At 40.0% G+C, this 23310-nt stretch overlaps 1 protein-coding gene across 1 annotated transcript in view; it reads right to left on the bottom strand.

The window, feature by feature from the left end:
• Nucleotides 1–3969: 3969 nt before the first annotated feature.
• Nucleotides 3970–23310, bottom strand: part of CREBRF (CREB3 regulatory factor) — a 28248-nt gene continuing 8907 nt past the window's right edge. The window contains exons 2-9 of the mRNA XM_081852116.1: nt 14517–14706; nt 13446–13571; nt 10470–11544; nt 9835–10029; nt 9405–9594; nt 8344–8417; nt 7192–7314; nt 3970–4677 (exon numbers count right to left, since the gene is read on the bottom strand). Coding sequence (XP_081708242.1) covers nt 4562–4677; nt 7192–7314; nt 8344–8417; nt 9405–9594; nt 9835–10029; nt 10470–11544; nt 13446–13571; nt 14517–14630 — 2013 coding nt within the window. The 5' untranslated portion in view covers nt 14631–14706 and the 3' untranslated portion in view covers nt 3970–4561. The remainder of the gene's footprint in view (nt 4678–7191; nt 7315–8343; nt 8418–9404; nt 9595–9834; nt 10030–10469; nt 11545–13445; nt 13572–14516; nt 14707–23310) is intronic.

Here is a 23310-nt window from a genome sequence, read left to right as displayed (position 1 = left end):
TCTTGTGGAAGTTCATTAACATCTTAAAAGGCTGAGCATCACATTGCACAAACACCTTTCTACTGCACTAAACCAATTGGGGGAAATTAAATAGACTGAAAATACGTATCCATGAGACCCAATCAAGCTTAGAATGCTGTGAAGGAAGTATATGCTAAAGTGCCATTTCTGCAATGTTGACAAAGCATTCCATTTACACTGGAAAGTATCACTAAGCGTTGTACTCTCAATGTGGTAATGCCCTTAAACATTATTTTTTTTCAAAGGAAAGGATCAGCTTTTGGATTAGGAACTGATTGAAATGTACTTTGTATAATCCCTCAGGTAAAACAAAATAAACTGCACTTTTGTGCAGCATTTCAGCTAGCGAAAATATAGGCTCCCATCTGATAGCAGACTAAACTAGACAATTTGACAGCTAAACCTTACCCTAAAAAAGAAAAATAAGAAAGCATGATTAGATGTATGAAATTCAGGTCGGAAGGCTGAATTTCAATGTTATGTATTTTGACTGTGCCTCAACAGAATTCCAGGAAGACTGCTAAATAAGTCAAGGAACAGACTGGCTATGCTATTTCTGCTGAAGGCAACTTGTAAGTAAACCCATCAAACACAGATAGGAGGTGATTACCATTTCAAAACTAGCTGTATTAAAAAGACTTACATAAGAGAAACAATACATCATTATTGACATTTGTGAATAAACAAGCAGATTTATTAATGAAGGCAAACATCAGAAAAATGGTATAGACTTATGTGAAACCCACACTGACAGTACGGTATTTGAGAAATGTCTGTTGCTTTAAGATTATTCAAGAGACCTTTAATCTGCGTTAGAAATCATTTTTGCTCTTTTCCACTGCACTTCAGTCTACATTTAAAAATAAATTACTGACCAAACTAGTGGACTTAGTATATCTCTGTGCCCAATTCCTACAACAGTGTCACTGTTTGCATTGATGCCAGAGCTGAGTGGAAAGAGCCAGTCCTTGACTAGCCAGAAGACTAGTACTTATGAGCCCCAGAAAGTTAAATATCAAGGTGTGCTTGATAAATTCAAGAAAAGGCAGAGAAGCTTTTGTAAAGAGATGTAGTGGAATTACTATAAAAAATCCTATCTTCCAAGACCACTGAAAAATTGGTCACCCTATGCCAGTACAAACTAATCAATACAACTAAGCAAATCTGTTTGAAGTTCCTTCATGATGCTTTTATTGTAGTTTGCTTCCAAAAGGGTTCAAGGGTTTAAGGAGTCCTGGGGAATGAAAAATAAACTTGGTTCTAATATACAAGTAAGGCACAATATAAAGCCACATCATAATCTGTCAATGGAGAAAATGGGTAAAGGACAAGAACCATACATGGTACAGAGTAAGTAGTTCATATCCATTCAAAAATAGAAGTGTGGCACTCAGTTTCAGACTGACAATTTTTTAGCAAGAGCATGTTTTAATATGGAAACAAACTCTAAAGTATCCAGTGTATGAAAGAGAGTTCGGAACTCCTTTTAAAAAATAAAGTGTATAATTGCTTTTGGATGACATGAGAATATTCACAATGCCTACACTTGTAAAGTGACCAAAGACTTCAATAAGATCCACATACTGTGTATGAACACTGAAAACCTTTAGAGAGCTCCTCTAAAGATAATCATCCAAAAATGCATGCCACAATTTCCCAAAACAAAACATGAACATTTGGTTTTTTTAAAATCTTTGTGATAAGTATACACTAAACGTATATTAAATGACACTAGAGGAAGCAGATTGTTACTGGCATTAAAAGTACAACCATTTTCTAGACTGTTTTAAATGCCACAGAGTCCCCTGGTTAAAATGTAAAGCTGCACAGCTTGCCTATGTCATCTTTACAATAAAGGTTAAACCAGCAAAGGTCTTAACTTTACTCTACATTTTACTGCCAGGTTTTATTTAGATCAAGTATCGCTGCAGCATTCTGACCAGCCCAGAGTTAGCAGCAAATGGCAGGAATCATATAAAATGCAATATCTTTTTTTTTCTTTTTTAAACAAAGTGCTTGTCTAAGATATACATACATATATAAATAGATACAAAATAAAGTGTCACCATTAAAAAGCTCAACTATTTCAAAGCTTTTAGACTATAACTTAATACATAGAAAACACTGAAATGCAAGGGTGTGGAATCCACTAAAAAGATTCAAAGTCTCTTTTCAATGCTAGACCAAAATCATATTCTGGTTTTCAGACATGCACAAAAAAGGCTGCAAACGCAGTATTAGCTCAGAGAAGCCTGAATTACTACAAAGGGGTATTGTATCTTACTGTCAGTTTGTCTTGCTGCACAAGTCCTGATTGCAAAAACAGATGTATCCCACTGTAACTATCCTATCCACGCTCTTCTGATCCAGTGTTAGAATCTTAGCATGAATCATATTTAAACGCCATTCTTCAATGAAGCTCAACACTATTTCAGTATATCAGAATAGGCTGATGTAAAATACTTGGACACAGCTCTATAACCAGCGTTAAATGGGATACATTTCTGATATGCCAGCACTATTGCAGGCTTGACACTTAAAAAAAAAAAAGGAGCAGCTCCATCATGACATGCAAATTTCTGCTGAAATTATGCAAATACTTTAGATCAATTTTTGAAAAGGTAGATAGCAATAAGCAGCAGTGCAGACAGAAAGAGCAAAAAAAGGCTTTGGGGCAGTACAACTCTACAGTGGGAGCTACAGCTTCCTCAATCTTTCTTTTTTTAAAAGAATGCATTGCTTGCCTATTACAGGAATGTAGCAATTCCCAATGTTCATTTAGATATAAGGAATCGCACTGTAAGGTGCATGTAAAGAATTGGAGGGGGGATAATGAGATTTTTGTATTTACTTGGAGCTGCATCTGAATTATTTGGTATCCTTCATAAATAGTGTTATGTAGTCACCTGTCTATCAAACAATTGGGAGGAAAGGCATCCATGAAACCAGATAATGATCCTGTCTTGACATAAGCAACTTTCTCGTCAAGAGATAAAGCTTTTCATTGGTACTTTAACACTGACTAAAAGCAGACTCTCGTGAGCCAAACTGCACACGCATTTGTATTCCCCCCAATCGTAGAAACTACAAGTTAACAATAAGTCACATAGAAGTTTGAAGAAGCTAGTTGAAATATCTGTACAAAAATATAAATTCTATAAATTCTTTTCTTTTTTTTTAAGCCTGTGTTGATCCTTGGAAACATCACATGCACAATAATACAACAACTGGAAAAGTGGCAACTAAGGAATTAGATATTTTAGCTCTTTTCTTTACATATATACACATTACAATAAAAATAATTTTATTTTGGTTGTTTGGTGGAAGTATCCTACAAGCTAAATTTTTAATTTCCAAAGTCAAAATCTACTTTACCAATAGCTTACTAAAATCCAAATATATTAAAATTTCTACTATGTGCAGAAAAAAAGGATTTACAGACTTCTAGATGGCCAACTTATCTACTATGAAGTGAACTAGAAGAACAGCAAAATAATAGTTATGTATGAATGCTCCTTCCGTAGACAATTGGACCCAAAGAGAAAAAAATTCACAGTTCAGTAAGATCCCTAACCCTGACCTTTTAAGTTTTTTTCTTTTTATACATTCAGTACAGTATCATGTAAGCTGTGCAAAACTTTACTTAAACTGGCAATCTGCCATATCAGTTGCATTTGTCTTTGGTACAAAAATAAACAATCGCATTAATGTGCAAGTATTTGTTTTCTTCCGGCCAAGTACCGAAAATGAGTTTTCTAGAGCCATCTTTTATACAATACATAGACTCTGTGGCATATCTACATTTTCAACATATTCCTATATACATTCAAAAATTTGTAAGAGCTGGAACAAATACATTAAAACCCATGAGACCATCTATACATCTTCTCTCCCACAAGGGTTTCTTACCATTTTATAGTTACACTTCTCCCCACCCACCCTCCCCCTCAATACAAGGCACAAAGAGTATACATTTTCTTACTTGCACAGACATTTAAATACCGTATCAAGCTCAGAAAACTATATTTTTTTATATGGCACACTAGCGTTATTGCCAGGTGTGCTATGTACAAGTTATGGTTGCAAAGAAAACTTATTGTTTAGTTTAGAACAAAAGAGCAATTATTCTTGAAAAAAACCTTCTTAATCTGAATTCTAAGTTTTTATTTTTCTTGGAGCATAAACCTGCCATAACGTTTGGCATTTTGCAAGATTTTTACTTGCAAAAAACTTGTTTTGCTCCTGCATGTTATATTATCTGGTCCTAGGTAAACTTAATTTAAAAATGAATATGTAGTCACCACATTTATGACAGAAGCAGATTTAAAACTACAAGATTTATGCTCCAAAATGCCAGTAAGCATTTTATACCATGCTTTCACTTATCTTACTACATTGTTATAAAAAGGAAAAAAATGATGGAACTGAAAACTGTGTTTTATAGAACGCTAAATTCACATGCAGACCAGAAATAATTTTACAATGTAGTACATGACACAGGCAGAGCTCTGACCAATGTGAATGGATCAAGTGATGTCTACTAAACTTTTGATGTTGGTATTCGTAGCCCTACAAGGCCTCCTGTAGGATCTCCTTCTGCTGTTTTTTCTAAAACTTGGTTCACAAATTCTGATGTCTGCCCAGATACAGGTGGCCCTGGAAAAATGAATGAAGACATATATTCAGATGTGTGTTTTCTGCCTTCTACTCATTGTTAATTCAAGATTTGTTAGTGCCTACACATATAAATGTGTATAAATGCCCCTCAGGTCATTCTTGGTCCACCAAGCCCAACTATTTGGCCCATGAGGCTGTTTTGGGCAGGCCATGCCTGTCTACTCTACATTTGTATGACATTAGATAATGGCAGAGCTTGGACAAAGCCCCCTTGTGCAACTTCCCAAGTACAACAGCTGTTTTACTGAAACAAAGGAAATAAACTTGCTTTTAGCAGCACTTTGCTGCCTAGATGCTTTGAAGTTCCAGTTTCACAACTTCAGAGCACCAAATCTCCTGATGTTGTTTGTAACATCAGGTGATTGACAGGTGGGGGGCCTCACCCACTTGTCGCATTTGGCCTGTGAGGCAGATCCTGATACATATCTGGTGTGTGCAGCCAAGACAGGTTCTGCTTCCCTGGAAAGGATCTTTGTCAGAATTAGTAACAGGTTTGGAAGTCAAAAATTAGGAAGATGGGCCAATAATGAAGAAAAAGAGTAAAATGCACAAACATAAAACCAGAGACCCTGAGTTAGACAGCAGCATTTCCTAGAATATTAAGGAAAACATTCTTCCTGGAATAACAGGTTTGGAATTGCCCAAGAAAGATGTTAAATTACTTTTGTATGCCACGACCAGAGCTAGAATTTTGTTAGCGAAAAACTGGAAAACACAAGAAGTACCAACAGTGGAAGATTGGCAGATGAAGATGATGGACTTTTCGGAGCTGGCCGACCTGACTGGAAGAGTCCGCGACCAGAAGGAGGAGGAGTATCAGGAGGAATGGAGGAAATTTAAAGACTATTTAGTTAAATATGTTAAGTTAAATTAACTGGAAAAGCTTGCAAGGACCAGATAGGCCTAGGATTTAAACATGCAATGTGATGAATTAATATGTTTAATGTTGAATTGTAAAGAAAGAAAGATGTTAAGTTATGAAGTTAGTTTTATAAGAATACTGGTTTTGGAAAACCGTTAAAATGATATATAATGAAATCCAACCAGGGGGATATGAGGAAGTCACTTAACAATGTTATTAAGTTTGGTTTAAATATGGTTGAGATTTTTGTTTGTTTATTTGTTTGTCTAAAAAACTTTTTTTGAAAATTAATTTAAAAAATTAATTGAATATTAAGGAAAACAAACAAGGCAAACAGTGGTTTGTTCAAGACCTACTCAGACCATTTAATGTCTGCTAAAGTCCTAGTAGCTCCTTGGTGCTGAGTTTGATCCACCACCTAAAATACAGCTTGTCATTGCAACATAATAGGGAGTATGTGAAGTGTACAACCAATGACCACAATCCTGAAGATGTGGGGGGTGGGTTGGTGTGGGGGTAGTTTGTGCACTATAGCACTGGAGTAATGAATTAAGAGAAAGTGTGAGAGGGAGAAGTGAAAGGGTGTCTAGATCAGGGTACCAAACATTTTTTGGGCACATCTTAAGTTGGAAATAAAGAGCACCTCTCTTTATTCAGGTGTCATTCAGGAGGAATGAAGATTATGGTGGGTTGGAGCACTGGCCAGCACTTCACTTGCAATGAATCAGCAGAAATGTGTTATAAAACATATCAGATGGGGGAGGGGCCTCACGGGCACTGTGGGTGTTGTACTGGAAAAGGTATCACTAGATCAGGGGTTGTTAACCTGGTCCCTACCGCCCACTAGTGGGCATTTCAGGATTCTAGGTGGGTGGTAGGGGGTTCTAGGGCACAAGCGGAATCCTCCTTCCATCGAGCACTGGTGGGCGGTAAGGAAATTTTACCATCAAGAAAGATGCATTAGTAGACAGTAGGTATAAAAAGGTTGACTACCCCTGGAGTAGATGATGGGGCAGCCCACAAAGGGAGTGGATAGTTTGTTGGTGTTTCACCATCCTTTTTTCTTTATACAAACAAGGTCAGGGGGAAAGTGGAAGAACAATTTGAAGACAAATGTGAAACCGATTAGAGGTGTTACAGGCAGGGCTTTTTCTCAGCTAGAACAAGCCGGAACTCAGTTCCAGCACCTCTCCGGTGGGTGTCACTGCCATTATAAGATAACAAGATTTGTTCTGGCACCTCTTCTTATAGAAAATTGGCACTGATCACAGGGCAATAGGTGATCACAACACCTAAGCAAAACATTCCACACGAAGTTGATTTGCGTGATTAGAGCAAACCTCTTATTTCCTCAGCAGTTGTTATGGGAAACTCAGTGCAATGGAGATGCTTGCTTTAAAAAAGTTGTTTGGAACAGTATTTTCCCTGCCTGAAACATCTGAATGTGGCCTCTGCTGTTGTGATGTTAGGTTGCATTAGTTAAAAGCAAGATCTCAGTGATTTTAAAAGTCAAGTCAATGGTAGTGTAGTAGGTGAACATACTCTAAAGTCATGGTATTTGTGCAAGAATTGTTTCCAACATTTAGAAAAACTAATGATTTTTAGTACCATCACACTAGATGTTTACTTACCAAGAGTATCTTTAATAAGTACATCAAGCTTCTGACCCATATTGGCTACTCTGTCATCTTTGGGACTCTGCACTCTGTTCACAATTTCTTGTTTGATAGAGTTGATCACAAACAGCAAGTTATCTGCAAGAAGAGACCAGGCAACAATGTAAGTCTACTGGAATGCACCCTTTGGGGAAGGAAGAATACACCTCCCTATTTATTCATTTAACATCTGCCATAATGCCCCTTTAATTCAAAATTTTCAAGTCCATTTGAAATAACTGATACAAACACAACAATAAAAAGTGGTGCTTAACACAGAACAGACGGAGAAAATAAAAAATGCACTTAAAAGGTATTAATGTAAGCCACAGCTAAACCTCCCCGGGAAAATTACACAAGCAAGGTGCTATGGCTAAAAAGGCCTTATCTTCCAGAGGTGCTTGCCAATAGCTATAACAAACATCTGGTGATCATCCAGTCCTACTTCTTTCTCTTTTTGTAAGTCGCTTTGAGTTGCCATGACAAAAAAGTAGCTAATCAATTTAATAATAATAAAAAACAGATGATACTCTTTTCTGTGGAGACAATAACCTGTACATTATATATTTGGACCCAGCGGCGTAGCGTGGGTTGTCAGCACCCGGGGCAAGGCAAGTAATTTGCACCCCTAACCCCTAACCTGCCGCCGCTGCCAGCTTCTTCTTGCTGCTGCCTGGGCTGGTCGGGTGTGGTTCTCTCCCGCGCTCAGCGCTGCGCTGGGCGGCCGCTGCACTGTCCCTCCCCCAGATAGTCCCACCCTCGCTCTCTCTCCGCTCCGCACCGCACCGCACGCCTGGCACCCTCCCCCTCCACAGTGGGCGGCGACCCGGCAGCTCGGATCGGATTCGCACAGCCAGCACTGCAGTGAGAGAGAGTGAGTGAGCCAGGTAGGGGCAGAGAGCTGCGAGTGCGAGCGCGCCCCCCCCAATGTTGCGCCTGGTGCAGATGGCCCCCCCTGCACCCCCCACGCTACGCCACTGTTTGGACCATCAGATTTCAAGCCTCATGAGCTGAGGCTGCAAGTAGACCCTGATGGCCTCCTATGTCCAGACAGCATGCTCACACAAAGCTACAAAGGAAGTTATTTCAAGTTTGCTAATTAAGCCTTTTTCTGTTTTAAAGGCTTACCATATTCAGTGTTGAGACCCCACAGTTTCACCTTGTTGGCTTCATACTGGGCTTTCTTTTTAAGTCGGCAAGCTCTGTGATAATGGAAGGCAAAAAAGAAGCTTAGAATATCCATCTAGTTGTCTTAGAGCATACCTGATGTTACTGTAATGGCAGTCATCAATGCTATACAGGTGCCCCTATCCCCACCCCACCTACATGCACCCCATTCACATGGGTCACCGCTAAATAAATAAATAGCCATTCTCTCACTCAGGTTTGCTGCCTAGAAGTCACCTGGGGCTGCTGCCTGAACGAGAGAAGGTGGCCTCTGATTGACCAGCAGCGCAGGGCAGGAGACACCTTCTCCCTGCCCCCATCCTGACACCAGTTCTCCTGGGCACCTTTATTGGCCATCGCCCTCTGTGGCCAGTTGCTGCAACCACATGCACTGGCTCTCCTCAGGGAAACAGGCAGGCAGGCTGGCTTGGGGCAAGCCGGGCAGCAGTCTCCAGCTATTTCCATTTCCCACATGTTCTCCCTATTAAACTGGGGTGCCCCCCACTTTACGCAATTTCCCTTATGCACATGGGGGCACGAAGCATAAGCTGTTGGGGGGGGGAAGGACACCTATAATAGCTTAGATGTTATAATCTAATAGTCAAGATACTGAACGATAATTCCCAACACTAATTAAGCCTTGACTGATAACACTACCATAGCCTTATGCAGATGTTCATTGCAAAATATGACAACTTTCAGACTTAAATAGCATAGCTTAGTGTGAAGCCATTTGTGTAGGCTGGACATGTTACACCATCATAATCAGATATGCCTCAAACATACAACAAAAGCAGGAATGGGGAGAGAAAAACAACCATGTGCTTCAGCACAACCTACTTTTTGCAATACAATACTAGCCTGCAAATGCTTGTCAAAACAGAAGAATCCACTCACCTTGGCATGTAGTAATCTTAACTACTAGTGGTATTATTATTATTATTATTATTATTATTATTATTATTATTATTATTATTATTATTATTATTACAGTGATGATGATGATGATGATGCCGCCTTACCTGGAAGCTAGCTTGTTTTTTTCTTTTCTTGACCTTGGTCTAGCTGTTAAAGGAAGTTCGCTGACTGGAGTCAAATCACTGATCACTTTATTCAGCTTTCTCAATTCATTCCCAATCTGTAGCAGTTTTTTAGGATTAGGTGTCAGATCTTCTACATCTGTCCTCCGTGACTTCTTAACAGCATATTTCCCTATGCAATTATATACAAAAGCAGGTTATCTGATGGGTTGCTAGAATACTGTGAATTACATTCAAATTTTAGAAATAGTTTTTATCCTACAACCTCCCATGGTACTGTTATGATTATTACCCGGTACAATATATAATCAATTATACAACTGGAAGACAATAAATAAATAAATATGACAAGCTTCTTGAAAGCTGCATATGCACCTGAAAGCAACAACATTTGTTAAGGGACTGCTCTTACCATGATGTAATCCATTCTTCTGATACATGTTACTTGGTAGTGTATCTCGATTCCATTCTGAAGGCCTTAACATTCTCTCCTGCTGTGATGGTGTTAGTTGCTCACTGTATTCCCAGAAGTATCTTCGCTTTCCTCTTTTTCGACAAGATATTGCAGTCATTTCTTTCAAGTCTTCCACAGAATCATTCTCATACCCTAAGAAAGGCATAAAAAGTTGCACTTAAAGCAGCTTCCCCCTTCACCACAGCAATTGGGGCAGAAAAAAGGTTGCCCAAACCTGCATTAAATGGCTCTAAAGCATTCCATTTAAACTCACCAGATGAGACCATCCTAGTTATTTCTAAACAAGATTCTGAAGCTTGAAAAGAGGGCTAGGAAGACAACCATGCAGCATTCTAAACTCTGCACCCTTCTGCCACATTAGTCAAAGGCATACTCAGCTGAAAAACAGATTCTCTACATGGACATGGGAACTGCCTCTAGAGTTATGACTGAAAAATAATTCACAACTCTTCCACTAACAAAAGTGTTATGTGGGTCATCAGCCTTGCCAACATACCCATTCAAAATTTTTCCTCCCCCCCCCCCCCAATACCTGCAGCAGACCTAGCTCTAGATTACAAGCTTAAAATTACCTGGTTCAGAGAAAGTATCACTGATGTCATCATCTTTGTCGTCCTCGTAATCTTCCTCCTCATCCTCGTTTTCAGAGAGTTCATGCTCACTTCCAAAACCTTCATCGTGATCTTCATCCTCCACCTCTTCCTCTTCTTCCTCCTCCTCCTCCTCCTCTGGATCAGCTTTGCCAGCACCGGCCTGCTCACCCAAACTGTCCGTGACAAAGAGGGAATAGTTGTGTTCTTCCTTTTTCTGCGAAGGATCTGAAACAGAGGTGCTGGCAGAGAGGCTGTTCTCCTCAGCAACTATTCCTGGAGTTTCTTGAGGTGGAGTGAGGAGCAGAGCCTGAGTCTCTTTAAAAGGCAACACTGGACTGTGACTCTGAAGGGAGTCATTCCCTTTCCGCTCTTGTTTCTTTGCTACAGCTCCACAGTAGCAGGTGTTTTCTTTTGCAGCATCAGCGTTTGCCTGGCTCATGGAAGACCTGCCCTGCGGTACTGGATTTATCTTTACTTTTGCCTTTTTAACATAATCTTTGCATTCAACATGAATGTTCACTTTCTCATTATTGTACACGTTGGTCTTCACCATGATTTGTGTGCTTGAATTGGGTTTGCCTCCTTTCAGGGCAGATTCTGATAAAGGTGCCTCAGCCTGGCCCGTCTTGGATGAACAAACGGGGGCTGTTGCTCTGGTTGCAATCTTCTTCGTTGGCAAAGAGGTTAACTGGGTTTGCTTTACACTGAACAGCAATTCTGGGTAGCACAGTGGATCTGAGACAGGCTGGGAGTCCTCACTGTTGAGCTGAGCCAGAGTTGGAGTTTTACTTATCACCTCTTCATCCTGGTACGGGCTTGAAAAGTCATCAAGGCCCAAATAGTCCACCTCTTTTGTTCCCCAGATGTCACAGCTGGTTAGTTTGGTGTACTTTGTCAAATCTTCACAGTAAGTGTCCCACTGCTCCCAATTTGCGGGGAAAGAGGTTTCAGTATCCAGAATGTCTGTAAAGGACTCCAGGTTCTCAAGATCTTTACAGTCTTCTACAGAAAGGAGGTTATCCCTGGAACTCTGCTGGTAATCCATTTCTCTGTCCTACAGAGGCAGATGTAAAAATGTCAGTAAATAATGGTAAATTACTTTTCTCTCTGGATTCACCCTCAAGCCACACCACAAAAAGCACTACTTTGCTGGTGATATGCACCATACATACCTACAAAAGCTATTCATACCTCAAGGGAGAAATACTTCAACAGTTGTGATCCTAAAACATACTTACCAGGAAGTAAGCCTCACTGAACACAGTGGGAATTTCAAGAAAACATGCATAGGATTGTGCTCTGTCTGTCTGTCAGCTTTGAATCAAAGGGTTTTAAGAGGTCAGCAGTTCCCATGCCCAGTTCAATGAAAAGCCCATCAATTATAATTGCCTAGAAATAAGTGACTCATCTAGTTTAAGAGCAGAGTTAGTTGTCAGTGACACTGCTAAAATTAGGACAAGAGAGAAAGGGATCACTGATCTCACATTTCTAAAGCACAAAGCTGTATTAACTAGTCTGAAGAATTTTATTTAAGTGCAAGAATAAAATACAAAATATCTTATTTGCTTTCTAAGCACCTTCATTTGTATTTAACTAATAGTCTTTGGCAAGTTCTGTTCAGAAATATTGAAACAAAACAAATTCCTTCCAGTAGCACCTTAAAGACCAACTAAGTCAGTTCTTGGTATGAGCTTTCGTGTGCATGCACACTTCTTCAGATACCAGGTATCTGAAGAAGTGTGCATGCACACAAAAGCTCATACCAAGAACTGACTTAGTTGGTCTTTAAGGTGCTACTGGAAGGAATTTGTTTTGTTTTGACTATGGCAGACCAACACGGCTACCTATCTGTAACCAGAAATATTGAAGGAATCAAGCACAATTAGCTTAAGGGAAAGATTTGAGCAGAGGCAGTAACCAGATACTTGTAAGTGCACCTACACTATGGACTCCCTGCCTAGTGATAACAAGCAGGCACCTTCACCATACCCTGTTTAGGCAAGTTCACCCAGATAGCTAGCACACTGATGTGTGTTTTAATCTGCTTTTAGTTCACTGCCGATTTTAATTTTCTGAATGTTTTAAATTCTTGTTTTTACTGATAATACTATCCTGCAACCATGTGTTTGGCCTTAAATAATTGTAAATAGTACTAATAAAGCTCAAATGGCAATAGTTTTAACTACTGAGTGTGGACTTTGGTTAAAGGCAAAGAAAAACAGCCTGAATGGGAAAAAACCAGGTTGGCAACAAGTTGCCAAGGGAGCTTGTGGCACTTTCTCACTTGGGGGATTTTTCCAGGAAGAAGAAGAAGAAGAAGAAGAAGAAGAAGAAGAAGAAGAAGAAGAAGAAGAAGAAGAAGAAGAAATTATTTATACCCCGCCCTCCCCGGCCAGGACCGGGCTCAGGGAGGCTAACATCAAAGTATGATACATTAAAAACATAAATCAAACAATTGATACAAATACAGCTTAAAATCAAATTTGGAGCAGAATAAAATCAGATGGCAACCCACAGATTATAACTATAGGAGATGGGAACCCTGAGTCCTCACCAGGCCCAACAAGAGATTCTACATGGGGCAGGACCAAAAGATCCGCTGGTTGTCTTCCAACTCTTTCTCTATTTCCCTCACTTTTAAAACGTCTTTTCTAACATCCAACCACTTCTGACTCCTCTTGGATGTAGCGATGTCAGCAATGCCTTGACGTCTGCTCAAGCACAGTTCTTTTTTTACTTCTTTCTTGGCCAGCTTTGTCAGCCTTTCATTGGCAAGAAGCCACTGTTGCTGGGCTCAGGAACTGAGGATTCCTCAATTAGCGATTAAATTTAATAGAGAAGCAAAGCACAGCAAACTGGCCTTCAGTGCACAGGTTGCTGCAAGCCACACCCCTTCTCGTTTGAGAGAGGCTAAGGGTGCTTTATGCAGTTCAGAGAAAAATACAAGCAACTTACCACTTCATACATGAAATCTGGATCAGAACTGTTAGCCAACAGATCTGTGCTCATCAGAGTCTGTTCTGAAAACATGTGGTTTCGAAAGGCATCCCCAAAAGGAGGGTCCATTCCACTCACACTAGGCTGCAACAGAATGTTAATAATTTGTAACACAAACAACCAGTTTGTAACAAAGAAACATTAAATCCTACTGGGCGATTGCTAGCATGTTCCTTTAATGTGGTACATATTCCATCTCTTCTTTAAATGGTAGCACCTTATTACAACAGTCACTCAGGAGCCACAGCTTGGGTTTAGCCAGTTTTAAAACATGTTCTGCATATTTGCTAAGCTAAACAAAAGAAAACTGGCTGGTGAACTATCCCTTTTCTCACTGCCTATACAGTGGTACCTCTGGTTGCGAACGGGATCCGTTCCGGAGGTCTGTTCACAACCTGAAAAGCCCGCAACCTGAAGTGCTGTACCTGCGCATGTGCGTGGCGCGATTTGGTCTTGTGCACATGCACGAAGCGCGATTTAGCGCTACTGTGTATGCGCGAGCAGTGAAACCCGGAAGTAACCCTTTCCGATACTTCCGGGTCGCAGCGGGACGCAACCTGAAAAAATGTAACATGAAGCAAACATAACAAGAGGTATGACTGTATATTAAGCAATTATCTGGAAATGTATATGTACAAAGGAAGGCCAATGCCTATGTTTCCCATACCTCTGTTCCCATTATATTGTCTTTGGCATCCTGAATCAGATAATTGCTACATGCTAGATTCACATGTCATGGAAAAGCAGAAGCAAAAAGTTCCTAAAGCACTCAACGTTGGCTGTATCCAGTGGTGTGGCTCAGTGGTGGCAAGGCTCCATCAGCGGAACAAGGAGGCAGGAATTTCCAGCAATTCTCTTTCCTCTTGCTGCCGCCCCCCCCCCCCATCAACTCTCTGAAATAGAAATTTGTTTCCTTCCCTATTCTGCTTAGATAAGCTCTACTGCCACCTCAAAACACCTAAAAACAAAACCTAAGTAAAATTTATTGACTTCTTATATCAGGTAAGCGAATATAATACTGGGTATTACCTGAGGCATTTCCAGGCCCAGATCCCCCAAGCCTAAGTCCAAACTTGTTCTTTTCTTTGCTTGCAAATTCTGTTCCAGCTTTTCTTCAGGGTCAATAGGCAACATATAACTCATGCAATGGAGATTCACAGATTTATTTTCCTAGAAAAAGCTTCGTGTTGACTACATGGAACTTTTCTCTGGGGACTTTCTGCATGAAATAAAACCAAAACCAAATATTCAGTTTGCATTGAAATGAAGATTGCTTGATAATTTCTGAACAAAGAAAGTTTCCACAACCTAATACCCATGAATCCTAATGTCAGAACTGAGCAAGTACACCAATTTCAGTTTGAACACTGTTTGTGAGATTTTTTACACAGCGTGATCTGAGTTCATGATTTTATGAAGTCCAAGAGAACAAGTCCCTGCCTTGAGGAACTTGGGCAGGGACCTGCTCTCTTGGACTTCATAATTTCATCACAGGGGAGAAAGTAGATAAAACAGAGAAGGAAGATGTGTTCAGAGCAATGAGAGAAGTGAATGATTTTGGCAGCAGAGCAAGGGCTAGAGCTGAGGGGACCACAGACTACCAGAGAGGAGAGGGCCTGAAAATCAGGAAGAGCTGTTGAAGAGGCACAGTGCAATGACTATATTTATGAAATGTTGAAATGGAGAATGACATGATTTGACAATGGACTGAATCTATGGACATATGAGGCAGTGGTGAAGGGGTTCCTGAGAATGATCTTAATAACTGGTGTTCCATTAAGCATCCATGTTTCAAGCTTTTCGGAACTTTAAAGGTCAGTACTAGCACTGAGAATTGTGTTTGGAAACAAATCAGGTGGCAGTGCTGCTGTTTTAAGACCGGCCAGAAAGGTTCTATTCGCTTAGTCACGTTCTGTAATCTAGTTGATGTATTCTGAACCAACTGCAGTTTCCAAACAGAATTGAAAAGCAGCTCTACGTAGAACGCATTGCAGTAATCCAAACAGGATGTTACCGGGACATGGTTAACTGAGACTAGGCTGTTCAGAGAGCTACAAGCCTCATTTTAATATTACAAGGCATATTCTAGCATATCATCTGTTTGTGCTCGCCCACACAAGATTTTAATATGTAATATTATTTTATAATGTGTGTTTATAAGACTGCTGTTATAGCTGGAAAAATTGTAGGTTAACATGTTTTAACCCCTCGTATTATTGGAATGGTTAAGGTATATTTTCTACTGCATGTAAACTACTTTTTAATATTCAGTGGTAGTTAAATTCTATTATTTGTTTTTTTTTTAATTGCCAGTGTGCCAGAAGAAGGATATTAAAATGTTCATATAAATCCCAAAGTGTCCACTCACAGGAGACACTGATCAGGGTGTCTCTGCATGATCGACTACTCAGGATTTCTCTTCTTCCAAGCAGCCTCTGCTGGTGACTATGTATTTGGCCCTACTCTGCATCAGGTGTGACCAAATTATCTCATAACTCCTGATACAGAAAGGCAGCAGACTGCCCTCAGAGGTGGAACACCTAGAACAGTAACTCATACAGAACCATGAGGTAAGAATGGATAGTTTTTATTCTAACACCTTTTAAAGCCAAAAGCTTTTCGTATGAGGGTGAAGCATGCCTCAAAATTCAATTAAAAGGAAAGGAGACATGACTCAGGTATGGTAAGTGGTGTCCTAAGATGCATATGGAAGATAACTGACCAGCTTTGTGCTGCAGCAGGAATAATTGTCATTAATATGAGCTCAGTAAAACACTCAAAAAGCCACAATGCACCATAATCATGCTTGAACAAGACAGAGTCCCAATAATGTCTTGCTTCCAATAAATCTACTTTTTTGACAACTATGCAATGGATCACCCATTTAAAGTTGAATAATAATACTTGTCCTAGAATTTCTAGCTACTCCAGCTTCCCTGCCACCCCTGAAACCTGATGTTTAAGCTTTTTGGCAGATCGCCTCAAGGCACCAACTGTGCAACCCTTCAGCATACCACAAACAGCAAGATTATGCAAAGGAACATCTATAGAATAACCCACTCAGCACCATGGCGCTTCACAATGGGTTGCTGTAATGAATTTGCTTGTTAGCTCAGAAGCAAAAGTCCCCAATTAAAATCAAATCACTGAAAAAAGTCCTCCAAGTTTCTTCTTTTTTATCCAGGAAGCTGGAGGTAAAGCAAATGTCTGCCATAAAACAACAAAAATCTTCTGCTTGTTTAAAGATTGTATGTTCATAAATTAAAATTGACATACCTATCATTCCAATATCCTGCCTCCATTCTACATGCCTCATTATGCCTCTTTTCCTGAAAAAGCTAAATTTAGTACAGTATAAAAGATGCTGCAGATCAGCTCGTGAATACAGTATAGTGGTACCTCGGGTTAAGAACTTAATTCATTCTGGAGGTCTGTTCTTAACCTGAGGTACCACTTTAGCTAATGGGGCCACCCGCTGCCGCTGTGCAATTTCTGTTCTCAACCTGAAGCAAAGTTCTTAACCCGAGGTACTACTTCTGGATTAGCGAAGTCTGTAACCTGAAACGTCTGTAACCCGAGGTACCACTGTACAAGAATTAAGTTTGGATTCAAACTGGACCATGAGTCACACAGCAGCAGGCAGGCAAACAAACAGAGTTGCACAAGGACAGGCCTGGTTCTGACCACCACTTAAACTAGTTCCTTTAGTTGCAAAGTGGAGAACATTAGAAGAATGCTTTATCTACATTTACTGGTTAAGAAAATAAAAGTCATTTATCTCTTACACCCAATTTATGTGAAAGAAAACTCCCCTGAAGCATTTTAATCCATGTGCCACCAGTATGATCATAGACCACAAGACTATGAAACAAACAAGAGCTCTAAAACTTGAAGCTATCTCCTCACACACAGCTTTAATTTTACAAACCTGCAGTCATTTCAAAAGCTTCTCTGGATCAATTAACTTCCACTGTACAATTTAAATACTGCCTAAGGATCACAACTTGAGAGCACTGAGCACTCTATGCAATACTTTGAAACATAAGGAACAGGATTAAAGGAATGATTTCTAATGTGATACCTGTGATAAATCTAATGTGATTTATAATCTAGAACCACAAGAGCAGAACTGTTTTACTGATATTTTAGAGAACCTTCTTCAATTTAAGCTTCTGCTAACGACAAAGCTCCACACTTTATGCAACAATCAAATTTGCCACCTGGCCACAGGGCTCATCACCTCCTGGCAAATAGAAGGGGAAGAAATGGAGGCAGTGAGAGATTTTACTTTTTTGGGCTCCATGATCACTGCAGATGGTGACAGCAGTCACAAAATTAAAAGACGCCTGCTTCTTGGGAGAAAAGCAATGACAAACCTAGACAGCATCTTAAAAAGTAGAGACATCACCTTGCCGACAAAGGTCCGTATAGTTAAAGCTATGGTTTTCCCAGTAGTGATGTATGGAAGTGAGAGCTGGACCATAAAGAAGGCTGATCGCTGAAGAATTGATGCTTTTGAATTATGGTGTTGGAGGAGACTCTTGAGAGTCCCATGGACTGCAAGAAGATCAAACGCATCCATTCTTAAGGAAATCAGCCCTGAGTGCTCACTGGAAGGACAGATCGTGAAGCTGAGACTCCAATACTTTGGCCACCTCACGAGAAGACTCCCTGGAAAAGACCCTGATGTTGGGAAAGATGGAGGGCACAAGGAGAAGGGGACGACAGAGGACGAGATGGTTGGACAGTGTTCTCAAAGCTACCAGAATGAGTTTGACCAAACTGCGGGAGGCAGTGGAAGACAGGAGTGCCTGGCGTGCTCTGGTCCATGGGGTCATGAAGAGTCGGACACGACTAAACGACTAAACAACAACAAAATAGTCAGCACCTGTTTTGAACCCATGGATCAGGGGTTGGGACCATCAGGTTGAAGGGCCAAATGTGCTCCTCCACCCCTCACTGTCTGGTCATTCTCTCCAGGCCACACCCCTCATTAGCTCTACTTCATACCTTGAAGCTTTTGCCTGGCTGAATTGTGTCCTTGAATTCTTATAATGTCTCTTGCTTCTCTGAGTGGATACAGAGAGGTATGTGAGTTTATGTAGATGCTAACCTATGGTATGAAAGTAAAATTTGCATCTAACGCTCTCACTGCGTTTGTCTCTGGCCCTGCCTACCACTGGCACATGGCCTCTGGAAGGTTGCCTAGAATGGAATTCAGCTCTTGGGTTGAAAACAATTCCCCATCCCTGCCATCTAACTTACCTGTAGCAAACATGGGCAATGGAAGCGACAAGTGTGTATTCTGAAAACACCCAGGTGCAACTCAGTCAAGCCATGGTATTCTCAACCTTCATGCAAAGTATGAGGCCACCTTTGGAAGCCATAAGCATTTCAGTTACAAAAGGGAAGAGACTTATTGGCTTATCACATCTAGCAGTTGTACCTAGAATACAGATTCTGTCCTTATTACTCATCTAACTTGTCAATGAGTTCTAAACTTTTTCCTGCACAAAACACTTTAACGTGGACAATTCTGTCAAAGAAATTTGTGCAAAACATGAAACTAGTTTTTTAAAAAAAGTTTTAGCATTATTTTCATCACCTGGTTTTAGAGATTTTGGAGGACCAAAATGCTAGTTAACAACATAAGGTATACATGCCCATATTTTCCCAATATTTTCCTTCTCATAAGATACCATCAGCAGTGGCGTAGCGTGGGTTATCAGCACCCGGGGCAAGGCAAGTAATTTGCGCCCCCTAACCCATGGATTTGCGCCCCCTAACCCGTGGATTTCCCTAACCCCCAGATGTTGCGCCCGGTGCGGCCGGCCCCCCCTGCACCCCCCACGCTACGCCACTGACCATCAGGGCTAAATTAGATATGATGTTAAATGTTTGAAAGCAATTAACTTGCACACTTTGGGTTATGTAAATAGCAGTCATAGCAAAGCCTGAGTAGCCAAAGGCATCATGGGGGAGGGGAGAGTTTCACACTTTCCCCCTGCCAGGTCTGACAAAAATCACATATCTGAAGCTGTTGTTCACATTTCTAGAGAAGCTTCAACTTGGAGATAAAAAATGTGCACATTAATTGCATTCACACAATTAACACTATGTCTAGTTCAACCCTCAAAGAAGTCCCAAACAATGACAAATTGTATCCAGATGTTTTACTCTTAGAAAACTTGCTTTTTCTTCTTCTTGATGATGTAGGGGACCATGAGGATTATTTTCCTCAAAATTACAAACTTTCTGGAAGCAAGTTCCCTCCTCTCTCATTTGTATCTGTGAGTTCTTGCTCCTACCATTTTTTTTACTGTCTTACAGAAGGTGGCCTTTCAAGCAGAGAGTGGTATTTATAGAAAAATCTTTTTTTCTGTCTGCTGCCTGGTGTACAGAACACTTTAGAGTCAAGACTTGAAATGCACAAAAGAATCATCTGCTCTATTAATAGCTTTCAAAAACAACTTTAGCATTCAAGACCGTGGTGCCAGATTACGAAAACTGTTTCATGTTATGAATGTGTCCTTATGAAAGAATTCATGTCCAGTAGCTAACTGGTTACACAGTGATACTTTGCTTCCGCACATTACATAAGCGTGTTGGCAAATACTAGTCCATATCACTGCCAGCTAGCTTGTCAGTCTATTTTAAGACAGAGTTACCTATCCCCAATCCTGTAGCCAACAGTCAAAATTTCATCTTTGTGGCCACTGTGAAGTGTGAGGTCTTCTGCGTTCATTACAAAGTTTTCTTCCCCTCAGTACTGTGAACAAACTCTCAAAGGTAAATTGATTATGGAGTTATAATTCTGTAGAAGACACGCCATATTGCACTGAACCCTAAACCATGAATTCAATGCTGTCCATTTTGAGGATGGCCATATGCCAAGCAGAGTCATTTTGTGGTAGTGCCCATGGTGCTACCTTAAAATTTCAGAAATGCTCATGGGCCCCAGAAGGTTGAGGACCCTATTAGGGCCTACATATTTTATTTATGCATGTCCGGGCAGGGGGCGGTGGTAAGGGATGATGTATTAAAACTACTTTCAGTGATGAGCCATTAACTCCCCACCAGTATTTACAAGAGTTGAAAAGAAATACTTCCCTCAGAAACGTCGTTTGCTGAAAACACCAAATTTGCTCAGCTGCAGTAAAAAAACACCACTATATAGTACTTTGAACGTTAGATGTACTTTAGAAATGAACTATGGAAACAGGCGAATTTGATTTTCATTTTATCATGGCTATGAATGAAAACACTTTCTGTTTCTCCTAAAAACTTGAAATCCAAACAGAACAGAAAGTGAAATAGCTAAACAATTATGCAACTGATACATGTTCCAAAAAAACCACACAAAAAAACCAAAACCCTGGAGGTCAATCTAGTACAAACTTTTAGTAGGGGAATAGTTTAGAAGCAAGGATTGGGAAATCTTCAATGATCAAATTATTTTCAATTTGTGCTCTAATTCTGAAGCTAACAATTGGTAGAGTGATATTTTAAATCTTGCATTCTTAGCTGTCTGCTGTTGGTACTGCCTCTATTCTGGCTTGATCATGAGGTAACTAGGAAATTTAGCATCCAGCAATTTGAGGAGGGAAGGTGGAGGATGCCTCCATTCCAGTTAATGCAGGTAAGGGGAGAATACAGGAATTACAGGAGTGACAGGAATTGCTGGTGCCAGTGAAAAGGTCAGCTAAACATTTGCCTAGCCCTTCTTCTAAGTCCTTTTCCCAGCCATGGCTCAAGATGCCTTGCTAACTTGTTCTTGGACTCACAAGGTATTGCTGCTTGATAATTAAGAAAATTTGATTTGATTATGGATGATGAAGCTATCCTGACTTGTATCACCAAGACATGGATCGATAAGCTGAGAGCAGATCCCTCTCAGTTGTGTACATCTGAGCAGTCTGTGCAGAACTACCACAGATTGGGCATTGCCATGGGCTATAAAGATCCCATCTGCCTCTGCACGCTTCTGAATGGATTCCAGTTCTGAGCATTTGTACCTGTGTTCATAATTCCAGTAGTGCTCCAACAACTCAGTCTAACAGTCTCCTTGTCTAAACTTAGGTGGTCTTAGATTGGTGCTCAGAACTCCCCTGCACATGGACCTCAACCTGCTGAGGCTGCTATGACAATCATGGGGGCTGTACAGATCAAATATTTTACTTGGGTTTTCTCATTTGGTCTAGGATGGTGGTTTAATTTGATTTCCTAGTCAAAGCCACTACTTCCTGTTGAGGTTCAGGCTGATAACAGCCATCCCTCTCTGAAGGGTGGTGTACCAATGTGAACAGCCTGACCCTGAAGATCACTCAAGAAACCTCCTGAGGAGGTTTTCATTGGCAAAGCTGGTTCCACACAGAGATGAGTCTGGGACTGGACATGGTTGCTCCTAAACATCTCTTCTACTACTCACAGCTCAATGATTTTTCAGTGAGCTGGAAGTAATGAAACAAAAGGGTGATGAAACCGAGAAAAGGATAGCGACATAGATGGTGGAAAACTCAGTTTGATGACATATGGCTAAAACACACAATCAAGCCTACTCTGTGAGAGATGGTAGTGAAGAAACAATGCTTCAGCCATTATTGCACCTGTCCAGTGTCATTCAATAGAACTTTCCTGACTAATTTAGGATCCACTGCAATCTGGCCACCAGGAAGACATTAAGGAACCATCAAAAGCCACCTATGACATGCTTACTAAGCACTTAAAGCAGGGGTGTATAATCTTTTTTTTTTTAATATATTTTTATTAAGTTTTGCACAAATATATTTCATAGACATACAAAAGAAAGAAAGAAATAAAACAAACATAAAAAAGAAAAAAAGAAAGAAAAAAACATACAATGCATACAACATAAACAACACAACTTAACATTAATTTTACAACAACATTGATCGACTTCCCTTTATCTCGATTTTGGATAATGTTATCTTAGTTATCTATCTGCTATATCTATTCCAAAATGAAATTTATAACGTAGTAAGCGTTATCTCATGCCTACTGTGATTTTTTTTTTTTTGGATAGATATATATTTCTGATTAACATTTTGATTTTCCCCTTGTCTCTATTTCCATGTATGTTCTAAATTTATCCCATTCATTACTAAATTTTTTACGTTTTTGATTTCTTATTTTCTGTGTCAATTTTGCCAATTCTAAATAGTCCAATAATTTAAATTGCCACTCCTTTAATGTTGGGATTTTTGGTGTTTTCCAGTACTGTGCTATGAGGGTTCTAGCGGCCGCTGTTGCATATTGAAGAAAGGTCCTATCTTCTTCTTTAATATCCTTGCCAATTATCCCCAGCAGGAAAGCTTCAGGCTTTTTGACGAACGTATATTTAAGAATTTTTTTTAATTCATTATAAATAGATTCCCAGAATTTCTTGAGAATCTTGCACGTCCACCACATGTGGAAGAATTCGCCCTCCTTGTTCTTACATTTCCAACACAATTTATCACCTGTTCTATAAATTTTATGCAATTTTATCGGCGTTATGTACCATCTGTACATCATCTTGTATATCTTTTCCTTGAGTGTCGTGCATGCTGAATAATTCATATCTTTACACCATAAAGCCTTCCATTTATCAAACTCTATATTGTACCCTAGATCTACCGCCCACTTCACCATCACCTCCTTTACTTCCTCGTCCTTGGTGTCCCACTCAAGCAACTGGTTGTACATTTTTGATAGTAATTTTGTTTTACTTTCTATTATTTCAATCTGGAATCTGGATTTTTTCTCACTTATTCCAATCTTTTTATCTTCCGTCCACATTGAATTTATTTGATGATATTGAATC

Source organism: Podarcis erhardii, assembly GCF_964252035.2.
Source record: "Podarcis erhardii genome assembly, chromosome: 2".
Classification (NCBI taxonomy): Eukaryota; Metazoa; Chordata; class Lepidosauria; order Squamata; family Lacertidae; genus Podarcis; species Podarcis erhardii.
Note: the sequence above shows the minus strand (reverse complement) of the source record. Positions and strands in the feature narration are given on the sequence as shown.